This window comes from Elephas maximus, chromosome 5, assembly GCF_024166365.1.
Source record: "Elephas maximus indicus isolate mEleMax1 chromosome 5, mEleMax1 primary haplotype, whole genome shotgun sequence".
NCBI lineage: Eukaryota > Metazoa > Chordata > Mammalia > Proboscidea > Elephantidae > Elephas > Elephas maximus.
The window spans coordinates 3,741,679-3,761,785 of NC_064823.1; the positions used below are offsets into that span (position 1 = coordinate 3,741,679).

Genomic DNA, 20,107 nt, shown 5'->3' on the forward strand with positions numbered 1-20,107 from the left:
GAGGGAGCACTGAGTAAAGATGAGTGGAAAGAATTTAGATGTTTATCTCTTAGGGCAGACAACTGTATCTTTACAAACATACACTAAATTGCTTCTTTAGTACATTTTGACCTAAAAAAAGACCTCCTTAATTGACTGAAATTCAAAATTTAACATTGAGGAGTGGGATTGTATAAATAGTGGGTAGGACTGTCTTTGGAGCCCTGGTGACACAGTGGTTAAGAGCTCAGCTGCTGACCAAAAGGTCGATAGTTCGAATCCACCAGCTGCTCCTTGGAAACCCTACGGGGCAGTTCTATTCTGTCCTACAGGGTTGCGATGAGTCGGAATCGACTCGACGGCAGCACAGATTTGTTTTGAAGACTGTCTTGCTAAGATCTACATCACAGCTGATATTGGCCAAATAGAACATTTGGTTACATTTCCTTTAAATGGAACATATTTGCTTCTTAGATAACAAACCAAGATGGAATATCAGTAACTTGTCCAGGATTACATAGCAAATGTTTACTAACTCAATAATAGAGCTACTCAACCTCTTACTCTCTAAGTCAGGCTTGCATACTTCCTACGTGTATGACTTTCTAGACGTTTTTGTATAAAGGAGGATGAGAACATATGCGCCATGTTTTTCTTACTCATGGGAAAAGCTCTGGGTTCTTGAACAGTTATTATCCGTATTAGTGTTATTGAGAATGGGAATATAAGAGAAATTTTTTGAACTCATGTTATATAGATAAATACTATATATAATATTTTCTGGTTTTTGGTTTCTCCTATCAGGATGGAGGTAGTCTTGTAGGAGAAGTAAATGAAGATGGGGAGATGACGGGAGAGAAGATAGCCTATGTGTACCCGGATGAGAGGACCGCCCTCTATGGAAGATTCATCGATGGAGAGATGATAGAAGGAAAACTCGCCACCCTTATATCCACTGAAGAAGGAAGGCCTCACTTTGAACTGATGCCTGGAAGTAAGTTCAATGCGTTTCACATTCGTTGCTCTGATTCCAAGGCAGACCGTTAGAGCTATTTGAGAGTTTATTTGCTTCTCCACTTAGTCCACTTTAAACAAAACAAGACAAAAATCAGTTACTGTCAAGTCCCTTCAGATTCCTGGCAGCCCCGTGTGTTTCAGAGTAGGACCGTGCTCCGCAGGCTTTTCGCTGGCTGATTTTCCCGAAGCAGACTGTCAGGACTTCCTTTTGAGACACCTCTGGGTAGACTCAAACCTCCAACTTTTCAGGTAATAGCTGAGCACATTAACTGCTTGCATCACCTAGAGACCCCTTAGTCTACTTTAATTGAGTTTTGCTGTGTAACAATGTAAAACAGCTTGGGAGCTGTGTCTGATCTCCTCTAACTTCACAAGGGGGAAGGAGAATCAACAGCCCAAGGCTGACTCCTGGGAGGCAGAGGTCAGACAAGCCTCCTCCCCACCGTCTTTACCAACTCTGATACCAACCATCCCTCCCACAGCACTCTCTACTTCTCTGCTGGGTTTGATAATTTATTGAAATGGTCACACAGAGCTCACAGACTATACTCACAGTTCAGGGTTTATTAGGGAAGTAACAGGTTACACTTCAGGTTGAGGACTACTCAGGATGCAGCTCTCCCCAGCTGTGCTCGCAGGCCTGCCTCTTCCTGGCCCTCAGTCTCTGCCCAAAGGCACTCAGCTTTCTCGCTCCACGGGCCAGGAAGCCCACTGCACCTCTCCTGTTGGTCTGTCCTTTAGGTTACTCCTTCCTTGCTGGTGGTGGGCTTTTCTCTTTCCTGTCTCTGGGTTGGCTCATTTCAAGCCCAGCGGGACGGCAGAACTGACCGATCCTTTTGGTGGGCCACGATTACCCTATCACACAGTCCCGCTCAATCACCTGGGTGGGAGTTACAAGACCATGGCCAAAAATGCCACACACAAAAGTGATCTATCACACCACAGACACCTCAACGTCCCAGTGGTTTACAGCGACAAACATAGGTCAGCTGATAAGCAATATTTCAGCTGGTCTAGGCTATAGGCTGTATTTCAGCAGGTCTAGGCTGGGTTTGGCTCAGTCAGCTTGGACGTGAGGTTTCTGGTGAGTGTTGAGTCTGCTCTTTATGTCTTAAACCTGGATTCCAGTCTGTAGGGATAGTAGGTACCTGGAGCATGAGTTTCTCACGGTGGCTCACAGGTCCACCAGAGCATGAGCAGAAACCTGTGATGCCTCGTAAGGCCTCAGCTTGGAACTGAAACACTGTTCCCTTCACTCACTGTTAATTGCCACAACAAGTCACGTTGCCAAGCCAAGCATCAGTGGAGCAAGGAAATAGTCGCCACGCACTTTAGCAGGAGATACTGAAAAGTCACATGATAAAGGACGTGGATATATAATTCTCATACAGGGAAGGGGTGGAGAAATAAGAGCAGTAATACAGTCTACTTCAAACAGTTATACCTGAAAAGCTAAAACACCGTTTAATGATACTGAAGAACCAAATTAAGCAGATCCTCCACGTTGGCACAGATTGTAGAAGTGACTCAGTCTGAACCCCAGTTGGGGAAGATAAATGCGTATGGGCATCACCTGCACTGTTCAGAGCCCAGCATCTTGCCTGGAGCACACGTTTAATACGTGAGTGAACTAGATGGAATCCATATCAGAGAAAATTATATCTTATTTCCTTTCAGAAGTGCAGTATGCTGTGCACACACACAAATTCTGAGTATAGGGTTGTTTATTGTAGAAAATCTGGAAAATACAGAAAAATATACAAAGAAATATCAAGACTTTGCATTTTGAGTGGCAGAGTGTAAGAAAGCTGTAGGCATGTGTGTTAGAGATTGAACCGTGTCCTCCCCAAAATATCTGTTGGAATCCTAACCCTTATACCTGTGGCTAAGGAGCTCTAGTAGTGCAGTGGTTAAGTGCTCAGCTGCTAACCAAAAAGTCGACGGTTGAACCCACCATCTGCTCCTTGGGAGAAAGATGTGGCAGTCTGCTTCCATAAAGATTACAGCCTTGGAAACCCTATGGGGCATTTCTACCCTGTCGTATAGGGTTGTTATGAGTGGGAATCAACTCTACGGCAACGGGTTTGGTTTTTGGTTTTTATCATGGTGATGTAAAAGGTTAGCATTAGGAGAAATGGTGAGGGGTATTGAAAATTCTCTGCTATCTTTGTAACTTTTCTGTAAATTTAAAATTATTCCAGAACTTGTGTTTATTTTGAAAAAAAAGCAAAGCAGTAATCTTTGAATTTCAAATTCTAATATATGTGCTCTTCACATATGTTCTAAAAGAGGCCAGTGTTACAGTGTTTCAAAATGAGGAGACTGGGCCAGAGGAAGGGCGAAGGGGAGGATGCCAATTGGTGATACAAGTTTTAAACTTCAGAAGTGGCAGCATTTTTTTTTTCCAGCTTTGAAATCTTTATTTCTTCTTTTAAAATTTATCTTAAGAAAGCCTTTATTTTTTTGTTTGTTTTTTACTTTGAGAAGTTTTTTTTTTTGTACTTTAGATGTAGATTTACAGAACAAAGTAATTTCTCATTAAACAGTTAGTATACATATTGTTTCATGACATTGGTTAACAACCCTACAACATGTCAACACATTCCCTTCTCAACCTTGGGTTCCCTATTACCAGCTTTCCTGTCCCCTCCTGCCTTTTAGTCCTTGCCCCTGGGCTGCTGTGCCCTTTTAGTCTTGTTTTGTTTTATGGGCCTGTCCAATCTTTGGCTGAAGGGTGAACCTCAGGAGTGACCTCATTACTGAGCTGAAAGAGTGTCAGGAGCCATACTCTCAGGGTTTTTCCAGTTTCTGTCAGGCCAGCAAGCCTGGTCTTTCTCTTTGAGTTAGAATTTTGTTCTACATTTTTCTCTAGCTCTGTCAGGACCTTCAGTTGTGATCCCTGTCAGAGCAGTCAGTGATGGTAGCCGGGCACCATCTAGTTGTACTGGACTCAGTCTGGTGGAGGCCGTGATAGGTGTGGTCCATTAGTCTTTTTGACTAATCTTTCCCTTGTATCTTCAGTTTTCTTCATTCTTCCTTGCTCCTGAAGGGGTGAAACCAGTGGAGTATCCTAGATGGCTGCTCATAAGCTTTTAAGACCCCAGACGCTACTCACCAAAGTAGAATGTAGAATATTTTCTTTATAAACTATGTTATGAGAAGTGGCAGCATTTTTACTGCAAAGAGCCCTGAACCTAAGAGTCACCTAATTTGAGTTCCAGTGCTAATCTTGACTGGATTATGGTTTTTGCAAGTTATCTTTTTAGAGTCTGTAGAATGGGAATGTTCACAGTTCTACTCTGTCATATGAGTTGCTATGAGTCAAAATCAACTCGACAGCACACAACAATCCATAAAACACTGTCATGAAAGTTACTGTTATTATTACACTGTGCTTGTGTAAATAATAGATTTTGAGAAGTGAGAGTGATAATTCTACAGTGCAAAGAATGGTAATTTTTCTTAGGATTCCTGGTTGCAAATAATAGACACCTTCTTCAAAGTAACTTAAGGCAAGAAAAGGAGGAGGAGGAAGGGAATTTATTGATAAGATTCTGGCAGGTGTCAGGTATTTTAAGAGAAAAAGCAAAACAAGGCAGTTGCCATCAAGTTGACTTTGATTCATGGCAACCCCATGCGTGTTAGAGTAGAAGAACTGTGTTCCATAGGGTTTTCAGTGGCTGATTTTTCAGAAATAGATCACAAGGCTTTTCTTCTGAGGTGCCTCTGGGTGGACTTCAACCTCCATCCTTTCATTTAACAGCTGAGTGCATTAACTGTTCACTCTTTATACCACCCAAACCAAACCCGTTGCCATGGAGTAGATTCTGGCTCATAGTGACTTTATAGGACAGAATAGAACTGTCCCATAGAGTTTCCAAGGAGCGCCTGTGGATTCCAACTGCCGACCTTTTGGTTAGCAGCCATAGCTCTTAACCACCACGCCACTAGGGTTTCCTTACACCACCCAGGGACTCCATTTTAAGGAAATGTTGAACATTTGGGCCTCGAGATAGTTGGAACTGTGGCTGCTTTGGATAGCTCAGAAGAACCATACATAGATCTTTACTCTGGTATTCTGCCATGTTTGGGTCTCTTCTCCACTCCCTCTTTCGGTTACAGCTGTTGACCTGCTAGCTAGCCAATAGGCTAGGTTTTACCAACTGTGTTAGTTTCCTAGGGCTACCAGAACAAAGTATGACAATCTGGGTGGCTTAAAGCAACAGAAATTCATTCTCTCACGGTTCTGGAGGCCGGAAGTCCAAAAATCAAGGGGTTGGCACGGCCATGCTCCCTCTGGAGGCTCTAGTAAAGAATCCTTCCTTGCCTTTTCTAGCTTCTGTTAAGTCCTGGCTATCTTTGGTGTTCCTTGGCTTGTAGCTACGTTACTCCAGTCTCTGCCTCTGTCTTCACATGGCCTTCTTCCCTGTGCATGTCTCTTTGTGTCCTCTCCTCACCTTAGAAGGACACCAGTCATGTAGGATTAGGGTTCCTCCAGTATGAACTCACCTTAACTTGATTACATCCGCAAAGTCCCTATTTCCAAATGAGGTCCATTCACAGGTGGGGGACGTTAGGGTTTGGAGGACATAATTCAGCCCACTGCACAGGGCCATGTGACCATCTGTATAACAATGGAATAACAATATTAGTTCTAAAGCAAAAAAACCATTGAGTAGGTTCCGACTTGTTGCGACCCTATAGGACAGAGTAGAACTGCCCCATAGGGTTTCCAAGGAGCGCCTGGTGGATTCAAACTGGCGACCTTTTGGTTAGCAGCCGAGCTCTTAAGCAGTGTGCCACCAGGGCTCCATCTTAGCTCTACCCAAAACCCAGTGCCGTCGAGTCGATTCCGACTCATAGCGACCATATAGGACAGAGTAGAACTGCCCCACAGAGTTTCTAAGGGGCGCCTGGTGGATCTGAGCTCTAGGATGGTGCACATCTTCTGATTGGGGGAGGGAGAGGAACACAACACAGATACCTCACGGAACGTTCTCCGTGCCCTGCCCCCACAGACCTCTTCTCCTAACGAGTCCTTTCTCTTTAGGCTTTCACAGCACAAACTGCTTCTAGTTCCTCACTTACTGCAGGCTGCTTTTCTCATCCATGCCTCCGGCTAGAATTTCTTCTCGCCTCATCTCTTTACCCTGCCACAAATAAACTTATTTCCCTGGCTCATTCCTACTCTGCCTTTAAGCTTGGCTCATCTCTTACAAGTAATGTTTGTCGCCTGAATGAGTGAATTCTAGACAAAGGGCACGGCCTAAGCTAGACCAGAAGGGAAGAAAGTCACAGGGTGTGCTCCGCTGGCCTGGAGTGTAACCGGTGTCTGTGGGGCCGACTCCGATTCCTGGAGACCCCCTGGGTGTTAGAGTAGAACTGTGCCCCATGGGGTTTTCAGTGGCTGATTTTTTTGGATGTAGGTTACCAGGCCTTTCTTCTGAGGCACCTCTGGGTAGCCTCAGACTTTTAACCTTCTCTTGTGGGTTGAGGAAACACTGGTGCCATAGTGGTTAAGTGCTATGGCTGCTAACCAACGGGTTGGCAGTTCGAATCCGCCAGGCGCTCCTTGGAAACTCTATGGGGCAGTTCTACTCTGTCCTATAGGGTCGCTATGAGTCGGAATCGACTCGATGGCAGTGGGTTTGTTTTGGGGTTTTGGGGGTTATGGGCTGAATTGTGTCCCCCCACAATATGTGTTGTAAATCCTAACCTCTGCCTATGGTTATGATGCCCTTTGTGAATGGATTGTGTTTGTTATGTTAAGGAGGCAGGATTAGGGTGTATCTTGAGTCAAACTCTTTTGAGAGATAAAAGATTAAGTAACCAAGCAAGAGAAGCAGAGATGGGGGAAGAGAGATGCCAAGCCACGTGAGGGGCACCCAGGAGCAGAGAAGCTCAAAGAGATAAGGACCTTCCTCTGAGCTGACAGAGAGAGAAAGCCTTCCCCCAGAGTGAGCACACTGAATTCAGACATCTAGCCTCTTAAGCTGTGAGAAAATTAATTTCTTTTTGTTAACACCTCCCACGTGTGGTATTTCTGTTACAGCAGCGCTAGATAACCGAGACACCTTTCAATTAGCAGCTAAGCGCATAAGCTGTTTGCACCACCCAGAACCCCTGGAGCATAGGCCCTGCCTGAGGGAGTGGAGGAAGGAGAGCATGTGTTGGAGAAGATGCTGGAAGCTCCCTGAAAGCAGCAACAGATGTTTTTCCTATTTGCATCCTGCACAGCCCCTAACATAGTACTTTACACATTGTTGGCACTTAGTACATTTGTGATGAAACTTTTAGTCTACAGAAGGAAATGGAAGTTTGCAGAATAACTTTCTGACACTAGAACAGGTATTCCACAGAAAACTTGATAATTTTTTTTTTTTTTTAACAAAATTCCTTGAATGGATTGGGTATAAATCCATAACTGGTTTGCTTTCAGAGATATTCCTTGTCCTTTTCCTATTCAGCTTTCACTGCAGGGAGCTTCTGCCCCTTGTAGGCTGAATTTCCCAGATTTCTCTGGCATCTGGCTTCTGGCTGGGTTTGGCCCAAGGGAGGTGCTGGCAGGAGGTGGGGAGAGGGAAGGGATCAGGGAGAAGCCCTGTCTGCATCCAGCAGCATCTCCAGCGGGGGCGTGTGTCCTCCAGGTTCCATCTCCCACCAGGAGGGCCCACCAAGGTTCCAGCTTCCCCTGGGTTACCCCAGCCTCTGAGGTCCAATGACACCACCCTCTCCTTTCTGCCTCTGGCTGAGGGATGGGCAGCAGCTTCTTGCTCTTGTTGATATCTAGCTAGGTTCCTCACTTGCCCTTGTTTGGCTTCTCAGCTCTTCCCTCTCCTGTGTGGCCAATTCCCTGAATTAAATTCCTTCTCTTTGAAATACTCAAATGGCTTTGTATCCTGGTTAGAGGCTGACTGATACGGATTGTTTTTTAAGTCTTGGTTTGAGGCATTAGATTGGGTTTTGGTTGGACAAAGAACCAGAAAGGACCAGAAGTGCTCATCCATTGGAAACCATTAAGGAATTTCCTAATGGAATGATTAGTGATACCCTGTTGTTGTTTGGTGCCATCGAATCAGTTCAAACTCATAGTGACCACATCTACAACAGAATGAAACACTGTCCGGACCTGCACCATGTTCACAATTGTTGCTACGCTTGAGCTCATCATTGCAGCCACTGTGTCAGTCCATCTCAAATAAGAGTCTTCCTCTTTTTTGCCGATCCCCTACCCTAGGACCTAAATAATTTACCCTTCAGTTCTAAAACCTGTTTCTTTACCCTGTAAGCCGTCAGGGCCATTGTACTGTGGGCTGTGGGGTTCTTGTGGTCTGTGAGTATTCCTGAAGGCTAATCATTTCCAGAAACCAGTGTTCTAGGATGGTGCATACCTTAGTTTCTGGAATAAATTACTAATTGGCTCCTGATACACCTTAATAGAAATAAGATGACTTTGTTAATGCTTTATCAAAAGTAGCTCTATGCTCGTTAATCCTCACGAGCCTGAAAGTTTATTTTTAGTGAAGGAAGCAATTGCCAGGGCTGGGTTGTTGTATTCTACAGACTGTATCTGGTCTGAAGAAAACCACAGTGCAATTTAAGAATCCAACCTAATCTGGCCAGAGAGATCTCAAAATATCATGACAAAGCATTTTCGTGATTAAAAATTTTAATTATGCCAACATCTTTTAAATCATTTGAATAAAGAAAATTCAAGAACACATAGGGATTTTAAGAGATACACCTGATGGTTGTTCCTTAAAACTTGAAAATAAAACTTTAGAGCAAATCTAAAAGCTATCCATTATGTTGAAGAATTTCATTCTAGTTGGTATAACTTGAATAATTTGTTCAGTTATTTAACTCCCTCTTATAACCCTGGTGGTATAGTGGTTAAGTGCTACGGCTGCTAACCAAGAGGTCAGCAGTTCGAATCCGCCAGGCGCTCCTTGGAAACTCTATGGGGGAAGTTCTACTCTGTCCTATAGGGTCGCTATGAGTTGGAATTGACTCAATGGCAGTGGGTTTGGGTTTTTTGGTTTTGCCTGGTAGAGAAAGAAATGTCTTCAACGCTCTTTCCTGACTCTACTTATACTGATATTTTTGTTTTTTTCTTAGGTTCCGTGTACCATTTTGATAAGTCGACTTCATCCTGCATTTCTGCCAATGCTCTTCTTCCAGATCCTTACGAATCAGAGAGGTATTTTTGTTTCCTGTGGTTTTAATTGCGCTGTTTATCTGAGGTTAAATAGCCCTGATGGAGGGACCTAATGCTGCCTAAGTGGCTCTTGGCTCAGGTCAGAGTCCTGGTCAGGCCAAGCTCTTCATTAAAATATCCTTTTTCTTTGAGAATCCTCCAAATCAATATTCGTATATTCTGAGGAAGGTTTTATTCTCATATAGAATCTGTCTTTGTAAGAGAGCTTCTCCACCCATGAGCATACAACAGCCTGCATGTCCATCCCTGACTGGAAACCTCTGTACAAAGGGCTGTTGGGCCAAGGAGCCAGCTGCACCTGCTGAAGTGTCCCTTTTCTTGGGATCCTAGTACCACAGTGTGTGTTGAAGCCACATGCTGGCTTGGAGGGGTGCATTTCATACTCCTCAAAGTTCTGGCCTGAGCATGAACCAGAAGATCTTTTTTTTTTTTAATTGTGGTAAATACATGGATAAAACATTTGCCATTTCTACAGTCTTCGCTTATACAGTTCAGTGACATTAAATATGTTTGTCATGTTGTTCAGCCGTCACCACTAACTGTTCCTGAATTTTTCCATCACCCTGAAGACACTTGGCATCCCCTAAGCTCAGAATGCCTCCTTTTACCCAAGATAATTTCTCTATTCACTAAGGGGATTATAAGAAGCATGAAAACCTACCAGTTTCTGATTCTATGACCTTACTCCCGGAGGGTCAAATCCTGTCCCATTTCATCTCTAATCTATGAGGATCGCTAAATTCTAGTTCTGGATTCTTGGTATGGATTTCTTTAGTACCTTACCGGGATTCTTACTCCCCAGCAACTGGGCCTGTTTATGAGTAAGGGTGTCATCCTGAGTTGGTTTTCTATTTCCCTCACTCTTTGTAAGCATGGCTTACCTACCACTCGGTTTCTGTTCCCACCTGAGAAATAGGCCTCTTCCCCAGGCTGTGGTGTTCGACGCAATGAATGGCTTCTTTCTCGACATGAAGCTCTAGCCCATTTACAAAAGGGAGGGTTTAGTCTTTCGTCCCCAGACACTACAGCACCATAACCATGTTTTAGTCCTTGTGACGCTGCTGCATAACACCCTCAAAATACCAGGGCTTTCCAAAGCAAGCATTTTACTTTACACTCATGTTTCTGTAGGTTGGCTGAGGCTCGGCGGTTTTGGCTAGGCTCAGGTGAACTAGGCTGAACTCCAGGTTTCAAGTTGGATTCAGGCCTGTTTCACATGTCTTCATCCCAAGACCCAGGCTAAGGGAACAAAAGCTTCTGGGGCCTCTTCTTCTCGTGGAGATGAACAGAAACTCTGGAGAAGGCCGGCAGGAACTTGCCATGCCTTTTAACGCCCTAGACCTGGCATGCAGTCACTTCTGCCCACATTCCATTAGCAAAGCAGGTCATATGGCCAAGCCCAAAGCCAGCAGAGAAAGAATGTACCTTCCACCTGCTCTGAGGGAAGCTACAAAGTCGCATGGCAAAGTGGCAAAATGTATAATTCTATCAGAGTGAGTACAGACTTGGAAACCATAACTCAGCTTGCCAATCAACAAAATAAGCGTAAGATCCATGTAGAAAAAGTACAGATGACTAGTTTCAGATGTGTCCAAAGAGCTGAAATAATTGTTGATGAAGTATGTACTTTTTTTTACTAAATCTAGTCCCGTGATCACCAGTCCTGTTTTCACTTCCTACAAACCAGTGGTTGGCAACATTTTTCCTAAAAGGCCTTTTTTTTTTTTTTGAGCCATGTGGTCTCTGCTGCAACTACTCAGCATTGCAGTGAGAAAAATGCCACAGACAATATTAAACAAATAGGTGTGGCTGTGTTCCAGTAAAACTTTATGTACAACAATGGGCTCTGGGAGATTTGGCCCTTGGGCCTTAGTTAGCTGCCCTCAGTTATAAACTCTTTTCTTGGGAAGTACTTATTATTGGATGTATTTTATTAACTCTGCTTGTTACTCTTTCATGTAAAAGAGTTGTCCTGGGGCTTCACTAGTCTTTCCCTCCTTTTAGCATTGACCAACATGGGTACAGTCTTACTATCCTTGGAAAGTGTTTTATTTGTCCTTACTGGACTGAAAATTGTCTCTGACTAAAAATATAAAATTCTACGTAAGAAAAACCCTATAGCAAGTACCAAGTAGCTTTATGAGTATATGACAATAATCCTCTTGTTAGCGAGTAAATGGTAAACACCACTGCTAAAAGAGGCATGACTACTCTTTCTTCAATTTCCAGCGCAAAAATATTGTTCTTTGCCAAGTGTTACCAAAATTTTTCCTCCTGTCTTCCTTCCTGAACCAACATTTTGGATTCAGTAGCCATAATAATATGGTGGGGGTTGATTCAGGGAATAACATATCAAAAAAAAAAAGTCATTATCGTATTCTTTGTTTGTTTTTGTTTTCTATTTAGGGTGTATGTTGCTGAATCCCTCATTTCCAGTGCTGGAGAAGGACTGTTTTCCAAAGTAGCTGTGGGATCTAGTACTGTTATGTCTTTTTATAATGGAGTCCGAATTACACACCAGGAGGTGAGTGGGGTAGAAGTGGAACACCAACTGGGTTGGTTAAAGGGCTTGGAAGGGCTTTGTTTCAAACACCTTTAATTTTCTCATTAGACCTTTACTTCAGTATTCATGAGAAATATAAAGGAACAAATATATTGGCTTTTTGTAAAATTGATTGGTTAAATTATTTTCCTTTATGTTGAGCCTTAATATGATTTTTTTTAAGTTTTGTAACTATTTTTATAGAAAGTAGAATGGCACTGTCAATGAGAGAGTAATTGCATTGTACCCAGTATCTGAAAATTCGAGATCTGGTTGGACTCAGTCAATAATAATATTTGATTTTGGGCAGGGTGCTTTGTAGGAAGACCCTCTACTTCTGTTTGTGCAAAAATCGTTGCGCTAATAAAGGGACCAAAGAAACAAACCCATTGCCATCCAGTCAATTCTGACTCATGGCGACCCTATAGGACAGAGTAGAACTGCTCCATAGATTTTCCAAGGAGCAGCTGATGAATTTGAACTGCTGACTTTTTGGTTAACAAGTGAGCTCTTAACCACTGCATCACCAGGGCTCCAGTAAAGGGACAAAACCAAAAACCAAACCCAGTGCCGTCAAGTCAATTCCGACTCATAGCGACCCTATAGGACAGAGTAGAACTGCCCCACAGAGTTTCCAAGGAGCACCTGGTGTATTCAAACTGTCAGCCCTTTGGTTAGCAGCCGTAGCACGTAACCACTACGCCACCAGGGTTTCCTAGAAAAGGGAGAAGATGGGAAAATCCCACCTTTATTGCTAACTACGTGTAAGGATCAGCATGAATCCATTTGCCACCTTGAAATGAACCCAGCCTTCACCTTTCCACATCTCCATCATCCTCATCACCAGCTACCCAGTGGCACCGTCTCTCTGACCCTAACTACCCAGAGTTAGGTCAGACCTTGCAAGTTAGAGGGATTCTGTCCTTCTAATCAACCATCCGTGCAGCCTTTCTCGTCCCCCAGCCACCCAGACCTGGTTCTCACAAGTTAGAAGGACTCTGTCATTCCAACTGCCAAGTAGGCAGACACCAGCCCTGCTGGCTCATTGTCCCTTGTTGGTTCATTAATTCTCCAGAATGGCCCACAGAATTCATGGAGACTATTACTGTACTTTACTGTATTTATTATTACCCGTTTCTTATAACCAAAAAGGATACAGATGAAGAGATGCATCAGGTAGGGCTTGGTAGGGATCCTGGCATGAGGCCTCCATTGTCCCCAGGGACATGCCACCCTCTTGCATGCATGGATGTCCTTGCTAATATAGGAAGCCCATGGAACTTCCATGTTCAGGGCTTTTCTTGGCTTCATAGCATAGTCATGACTGATTGAATCACTGAATATGTATGACTAAAGATGTCCCTCCTTCTTCCTGAGGGCCAGGTGGGGCTTGTGGAGCCCCCACTTGTTTGCACACATTCTCAGATGCTGACCAGAGATTTTCTGTAATAAAAGCACCTGGATTGCTAGGGAATTCTAAGGTCTGTCTTTAAGGAAACCGATGACAAAGGCCAGTTTTTAGATCATAATGAAACAATAGCTGATCTCTTGTCAGGAAGGCTTTCAGTTGCAAATAAAAATAAAAAGCTAAAAAGTTGAATCAACTCTTGCCTTTGCGACACAGTCTTTGATATATATCCAAGATTCTACCATAGGTTTTTTTGCTTTTGTTCCTTCATTTCACAATTAATTTCTCTAAGTGTCTGATTGAGGGCAAAGGTTTGATATTTTTAGCATAAAGAATGCTTTTCATCTTGGTCTCACTTGTAATAAATATGTGGGACTCAAGTTTATTGCTAATATCCCACATTGGTGTTTTGCTTTTCGCTCATTTCTATGAAATGATCAGTAATTTCATATTTGAAGAAGTTACACAGACAAAAGATGGCAGTGCTCGGAAACTGAGCTGTGGTCTGGCAGGCGGCGTGTGTCCCCATGTGATGGCCCTGGACCTCTCTGTGAGCAATATATGAAAGTCCAAGAAATTCAGCATATGAAACCTAGCTTTAGGATATTGATGTATAACTTATTTATCCAGCAAACATTTTTTTAGATGAGAAAACTGAAGCCCAGAGAGGTTAACCAACATTGCCAAGGTCACAAAGTAAGTAGCAGAGTTCAAGCAGGATTTCAAATAGCAGAATCTGGCTCTGTGTGGAAACCCACCCCTGCTTTACTGTGTAAATGAATGAGACACTATCCTTGCCCTCAAGCAATTTAGAGTCCATTGGGGAAATTTAAAAAACCACAATTAGTGGGAACCTAAGGTAGCTGATACCAGGTGACATGTATCACTAACATAACAGATCTGGAATATCAAAATGCATAATTTTTTTTTTTTTGCTTTTTCTCCCTGCTATATTGTCTGCACCTAGATCAGTGCCTGGGACTTGGTAAAACCAAAACCAAACCTGTTACCGTCGAGTCAATTCTGACTCATAGTGACCATATAGGACAGAGTAGAACTGCCCCTTAGGGTTTCCAGGGAGTGCCTAGTGAATTCGAACTGCCCACCTTTCGGTTAGCAGCCAACCATGTAACCACTGTGCCACCAGGGCGCCCGGGGACATGGTTTTTTACTCAAAAACTGTTGAATGAATATTAGCTACAAATAAAAGCGTAGTTATAATTTAGAGGCAGGAGAGGTGATATAACTCTGAGAGTCAATAGTTCTGTATGAAAATGTGATCCTGTTTGCTCCAAAGGCTGTTGCTGGCATTAACAGATCCTGGGGTTTGTTGGTGGGGAGTGGTTTGGAGGTGGAAGCCTGATGGATACATTGTGGATAGTGAATCCTGTTAGGGATGACAGAGCTCACCAGTAATTGGCACTAGAGTCCCTGGATGGTGCAAACAGTTAAGGTACTTGGCTGCTAACTGAAAGATTGTAGGTTCAAGTCCACCCAGCGTGTATTGGAAGAAAGGCCTGGTGATCTACTTCTAAAAAACCAGCCATTGAAAACCCTGTGGAGCAGAGTTCTAGGCTGACGCGTGTGGGTCGCCGTTAGTCGGAGTCAGCTGGTTAACTGGTGACGGGCTCCGCAGAGCACAGTTCTACCCTGACGCGTGTGGGTCGCCGTGAGTCGGAGTCAGCTGGTTAACTGGTGACCGGCTCTGCGGAGCACAGTTCTACTCTGCTGCTTGTGGGTCGCCGTGAGTCGGAGTCAGCTGGTTAACTGGTGACCGGCTCTGCGGAGCACAGTTCTACCGTGACGCGTGTGGGTCGCCGTGAGTCGGAGTCAGCTGGTTAACTGGCGACGGGCTCTGCGGAGGACAGTTCTACCCTGACGCGTGTGGGTCGCCGTGAGTCGGAGTCAGCTGGTTAACTGGCGACGGGCTCTGCGGAGCACAGTTCTACCGTGACGCGTGTGGGTCGCCGTGAGTCGGAGTCAGCTGGTTAACTGGCGACGGGCTCTGCGGAGGACAGTTCTACCGTGACGCGTGTGGGTCGCCGTGAGTCGGAGTCAGCTCGTTAACTGGCGACGGGCTCTGCGGAGGACAGTTCTACCGTGACGCGTGTGGGTCGCCGTGAGTCGGAGTCAGCTGGTTAACTGGCGACGGGCTCTGCGGAGGACAGTTCTACCGTGACGCGTGTGGGTCGCCGTGAGTCGGAGTCAGCTGGTTAACTGGCGACGGGCTCTGCGGAGGACAGTTCTACCGTGACGCGTGTGGGTCGCCGTGAGTGGGAGTCAGCTGGTTAAGTGGCGACGGGCTCTGCGGAGCACAGTTCTACCGTGACGCGTGTGGGTCGCCGTGAGTCGGAGTCAGCTGGTTAACTGGCGACGGGCTCTGCGGAGGACAGTTCTACCGTGACGCGTGTGGGTCGCCGTGAGTCGGAGTCAGCTGGTTAACTGGCGACGGGCTCTGCGGAGGACAGTTCTACCGTGACGCCTGTGGGTCGCCGTGAGTCGGAGTCAGCTGGTTAACTGGCGACGGGCTCTGCGGAGGACAGTTCTACCGTGACGCGTGTGGGTTGCCGTGAGTAGGAGTCAGCTGGTTAACTGGCGACGGGCTCTGCGGAGCACAGTTCTACCGTGACGCGTGTGGGTCGCCGTGAGTCGGAGTCAGCTGGTTAACTGGCGACGGGCTCTGCGGAGGACAGTTCTACCGTGACGCGTGTGGGTCGCCGTGAGTCGGAGTCAGCTGGTTAACTGGCGACGGGCTCTGCGGAGCACAGTTCTACCGTGACGCGTGTGGGTCGCCGTGAGTCGGAGTCAGCTGGTTAACTGGCGACGGGCTCTGCGGAGGACAGTTCTACCGTGACCCGTGTGGGTCGCCGTGAGTCGGAGTCAGCTGGTTAACTGGCGACGGGCTCTGCGGAGCACAGTTCTACCGTGACGCGTGTGGGTCGCCGTGAGTCGGAGTCAGCTGGTTAACTGGCGACGGGCTCTGGGGAGGACAGTTCTACCGTGACGCGTGTGGGTCGCCGTGAGTCGGAGTCAGCTGGTTAACTGGCGACGGGCTCTGCGGAGGACAGTTCTACCGTGACGCGTGTGGGTCGCCGTGAGTCGGAGTCAGCTGGTTAACTGGCGACGGGCTCTGCGGAGGACAGTTCTACCGTGACGCGTGTGGGTCGCCGTGAGTCGGAGTCAGCTGGTTAACTGGCGACGGGCTCTGCGGAGCATAGTTCTACCGTGACGCGTGTGGGTCCCCGTGAGTTGGAGTCAGCTGGTTAACTGGCGACGGGCTCTGCGGAGGACAGTTCTACCGTGACGCGTGTGGGTCGCCGTGAGTCGGAGTCAGCTCGTTAACTGGCGACGGGCTCTGCGGAGGACAGTTCTACCGTGACGCGTGTGGGTCGCCGTGAGTCGGAGTCAGCTGGTTAACTGGCGACGGGCTCTGCGGAGGACAGTTCTACCGTGACGCGTGTGGGTCGCCGTGAGTCGGAGTCAGCTGGTTAACTGGCGACGGGCTCTGCGGAGGACAGTTCTACCGTGACGCGTGTGGGTCGCCGTGAGTCGGAGTCAGCTGGTTAACTGGCGACGGGCTCTGCGGAGCACAGTTCTACCGTGACGCGTGTGGGTCGCCGTGAGTCGGAGTCAGCTGGTTAACTGGTGACGGGCTCTGCGGAGGACAGTTCTACCGTGACGCGTGTGGGTCGCCGTGAGTCGGAGTCAGCTGGTTAACTGGCGACGGACTCTGCGGAGGACAGTTCTACCGTGACGCGTGTGGGTCGCCGTGAGTCGGAGTCAGCTGGTTAACTGGCGACGGGCTCTGCGGAGGACAGTTCTACCGTGACGCGTGTGGGTCGCCGTGAGTCGGAGTCAGCTGGTTAACTGGCGACGGGCTCTGCGGAGCACAGTTCTACCGTGACGCGTGTGGGTCGCTGTGAGTCGGAGTCAGCTGGTTAACTGGCGACGGGCTCTGCGGAGGACAGTGCTACCCTGAGGCGTGTGGGTCGCCGTGAGTCGGAGTCAGCTGGTTAACTGGCGACAGGCTCTGCGGAGCACAGTTCTACCGTGACGCGTGTGGGTCGCCGTGAGTCGGAGTCAGCTGGTTAACTGGCGACGGGCTCTGCGGAGGACAGTTCTACCGTGACGCGTGTGGGTCGCCGTGAGTCGGAGTCAGCTGGTTAACTGGCGACGGGCTCTGCGGAGGACAGTTCTACCGTGACGCGTGTGGGTCGCCGTGAGTCGGAGTCAGCTGGTTAACTGGCGACGGGCTCTGCGGAGCACAGTTCTACCGTGACGCGTGTGGGTCGCCGTGAGTCGGAGTCAGCTGGTTAACTGGCGACGGGCTCTGCGGAGCACAGTTCTACCGTGACGCGTGTGGGTCGCCGTGAGTCGGAGTCAGCTGGTTAACTGGCGACGGGCTCTGCGGAGCACAGTTCTACCGTGACGCGTGTGGGTCGCTGTGAGTCGGAGTCAGCTGGTTAACTGGCGACGGGCTCTGCGGAGGACAGTGCTACCCTGAGGCGTGTGGGTCCCCGTGAGTCGGAGTCAGCTGGTTAACTGGCGACGGGCTCTGCGGAGCACAGTTCTACCGTGACGCGTGTGGGTCGCCGTGAGTCAGAGTCAGCTGGTTAACTGGCGACGGGCTCTGCGGAGGACAGTTCTACCGTGACGCGTGTGGGTCGCCGTGAGTGGGAGTCAGCTGGTTAACTGGCGACGGGCTCTGCGGAGCACAGTTCTACCGTAACGCGTGTGGGTCGCCGTGAGTCAGAGTCAGCTGGTTAACTGGCGACGGGCTCTGCGGAGCACAGTTCTACCGTGACGCGTGTGGGTCGCCGTGAGTCGGAGTCAGCTGGTTAACTGGCGACGGGCTCTGCGGAGCACAGTTCTACCGTGACGCGTGTGGGTCGCTGTGAGTCGGAGTCAGCTGGTTAACTGGCGACGGGCTCTGCGGAGGACAGTGCTACCCTGAGGCGTGTGGGTCGCCGTGAGTCGGAGTCAGCTGGTTAACTGGCGACGGGCTCTGCGGAGCACAGTTCTACCGTGACGCGTGTGGGTCGCCGTGAGTCGGAGTCAGCTGGTTAACTGGCGACGGGCTCTGCGGAGGACAGTTCTACCGTGACGCCTGTGGGTCGCCGTGAGTCGGAGTCAGCTGGTTAACTGGCGACGGGCTCTGCGGAGGACAGTTCTACCGTGACGCGTGTGGGTCGCCGTGAGTCGGAGTCAGCTGGTTAACTGGCGACGGGCTCTGCGGAGCACAGTTCTACCGTAACGCGTGTGGGTCGCCGTGAGTCGGAGTCAGCTGGTTAACTGGCGACGGGCTCTGCGGAGCACAGTTCTACCGTGACGCGTGTGGGTCGCCGTGAGTCGGAGTCAGCTGGTTAACTGGCGACGGGCTCTGCGGAGCACAGTTCTACCGTGACGCGTGTGGGTCGCCGTGAGTCGGAGTCAGCTGGTTAACTGGCGACGGGCTCTGCGGAGCATAGTTCTACCGTGACGGGTGTGGGTCCCCGTGAGTTGGAGTCAGCTGGTTAACTGGCGACGGGCTCTGCGGAGGACAGTTCTACCGTGACGCGTGTGGGTCGCCGTGAGTCGGAGTCAGCTCGTTAACTGGCGACGGGCTCTGCGGAGGACAGTTCTACCGTGACGCGTGTGGGTCGCCGTGAGTCGGAGTCAGCTGGTTAACTGGCGACGGGCTCTGCGGAGGACAGTTCTACCGTGACGCGTGTGGGTCGCCGTGAGTCGGAGTCAGCTGGTTAACTGGCGACGGGCTCTGCGGAGGACAGTTCTACCGTGACGCGTGTGGGTCGCCGTGAGTGGGAGTCAGCTGGTTAAGTGGCGACGGGCTCTGCGGAGCACAGTTCTACCGTGACGCGTGTGGGTCGCCGTGAGTCGGAGTCAGCTGGTTAACTGGCGACGGGCTCTGCGGAGGACAGTTCTACCGTGACGCGTGTGGGTCGCCGTGAGTCGGAGTCAGCTGGTTAACTGGCGACGGGCTCTGCGGAGGACAGTTCTACCGTGACCTGTGTGGGTCGCCGTGAGTCGGAGTCAGCTGGTTAACTGGCGACGGGCTCTGCGGAGCACAGTTCTACCGTGACGCGTGTGGGTCGCCGTGAGTCGGAGTCAGCTGGTTAACTGGCGACGGGCTCTGGGGAGGACAGTTCTACCGTGACGCGTGTGGGTCGCCGTGAGTCGGAGTCAGCTGGTTAACTGGCGACGGGCTCTGCGGAGGACAGTTCTACCGTGACGCGTGTGGGTCGCCGTGAGTCGGAGTCAGCTGGTTAACTGGCGACGGGCTCTGCGGAGGACAGTTCTACCGTGACGCGTGTGGGTCGCCGTGAGTCGGAGTCAGCTGGTTAACTGGCGACGGGCTCTGCGGAGCATAGTTCTACCGTGACGCGTGTGGGTCCCCGTGAGTTGGAGTCAGCTGGTTAACTGGCGACGGGCTCTGCGGAGGACAGTTCTACCGTGACGCGTGTGGGTCGCCGTGAGTCGGAGTCAGCTCGTTAACTGGCGACGGGCTCTGCGGAGGACAGTTCTACCGTGACGCGTGTGGGTCGCCGTGAGTCGGAGTCAGCTGGTTAACTGGCGACGGGCTCTGCGGAGCACAGTTCTACCGTGACGCGTGTGGGTCGCCGTGAGTCGGAGTCAGCTGGTTAACTGGCGACGGGCTCTGCGGAGGACAGTTCTACCGTGACGCGTGTGGGTCGCCGTGAGTCGGAGTCAGCTGGTTAACTGGCGACGGGCTCTGCGGAGCACAGTTCTACCGTGACGCGTGTGGGTCGCCGTGAGTCGGAGTCAGCTGGTTAACTGGCGACGGGCTCTGCGGAGGACAGTTCTACCGTGACGCGTGTGGGTCGCCGTGAGTCGGAGTCAGCTGGTTAACTGGCGACGGGCTCTGCGGAGGACAGTTCTACCGTGACGTGTGTGGGTCGCCGTGAGTCGGAGTCAGCTGGTTAAC

General features: G+C 48.8%; 1 protein-coding gene across 2 annotated transcripts in view; it reads left to right on the plus strand.

Moving 5' to 3' along the window:
* The window catches only part of SETD7 (SET domain containing 7, histone lysine methyltransferase), a 69,654-nt gene that overhangs the window by 32,934 nt on the left and 16,613 nt on the right, over nt 1–20,107 (plus strand). For both annotated transcript variants that reach the window (XM_049885255.1, XM_049885256.1), the window contains exons 4-6: nt 784–973; nt 9,115–9,196; nt 11,621–11,738. In XM_049885255.1, the coding sequence (XP_049741212.1) occupies nt 784–973; nt 9,115–9,196; nt 11,621–11,738 (390 nt within the window). The remainder of the gene's footprint in view (nt 1–783; nt 974–9,114; nt 9,197–11,620; nt 11,739–20,107) is intronic.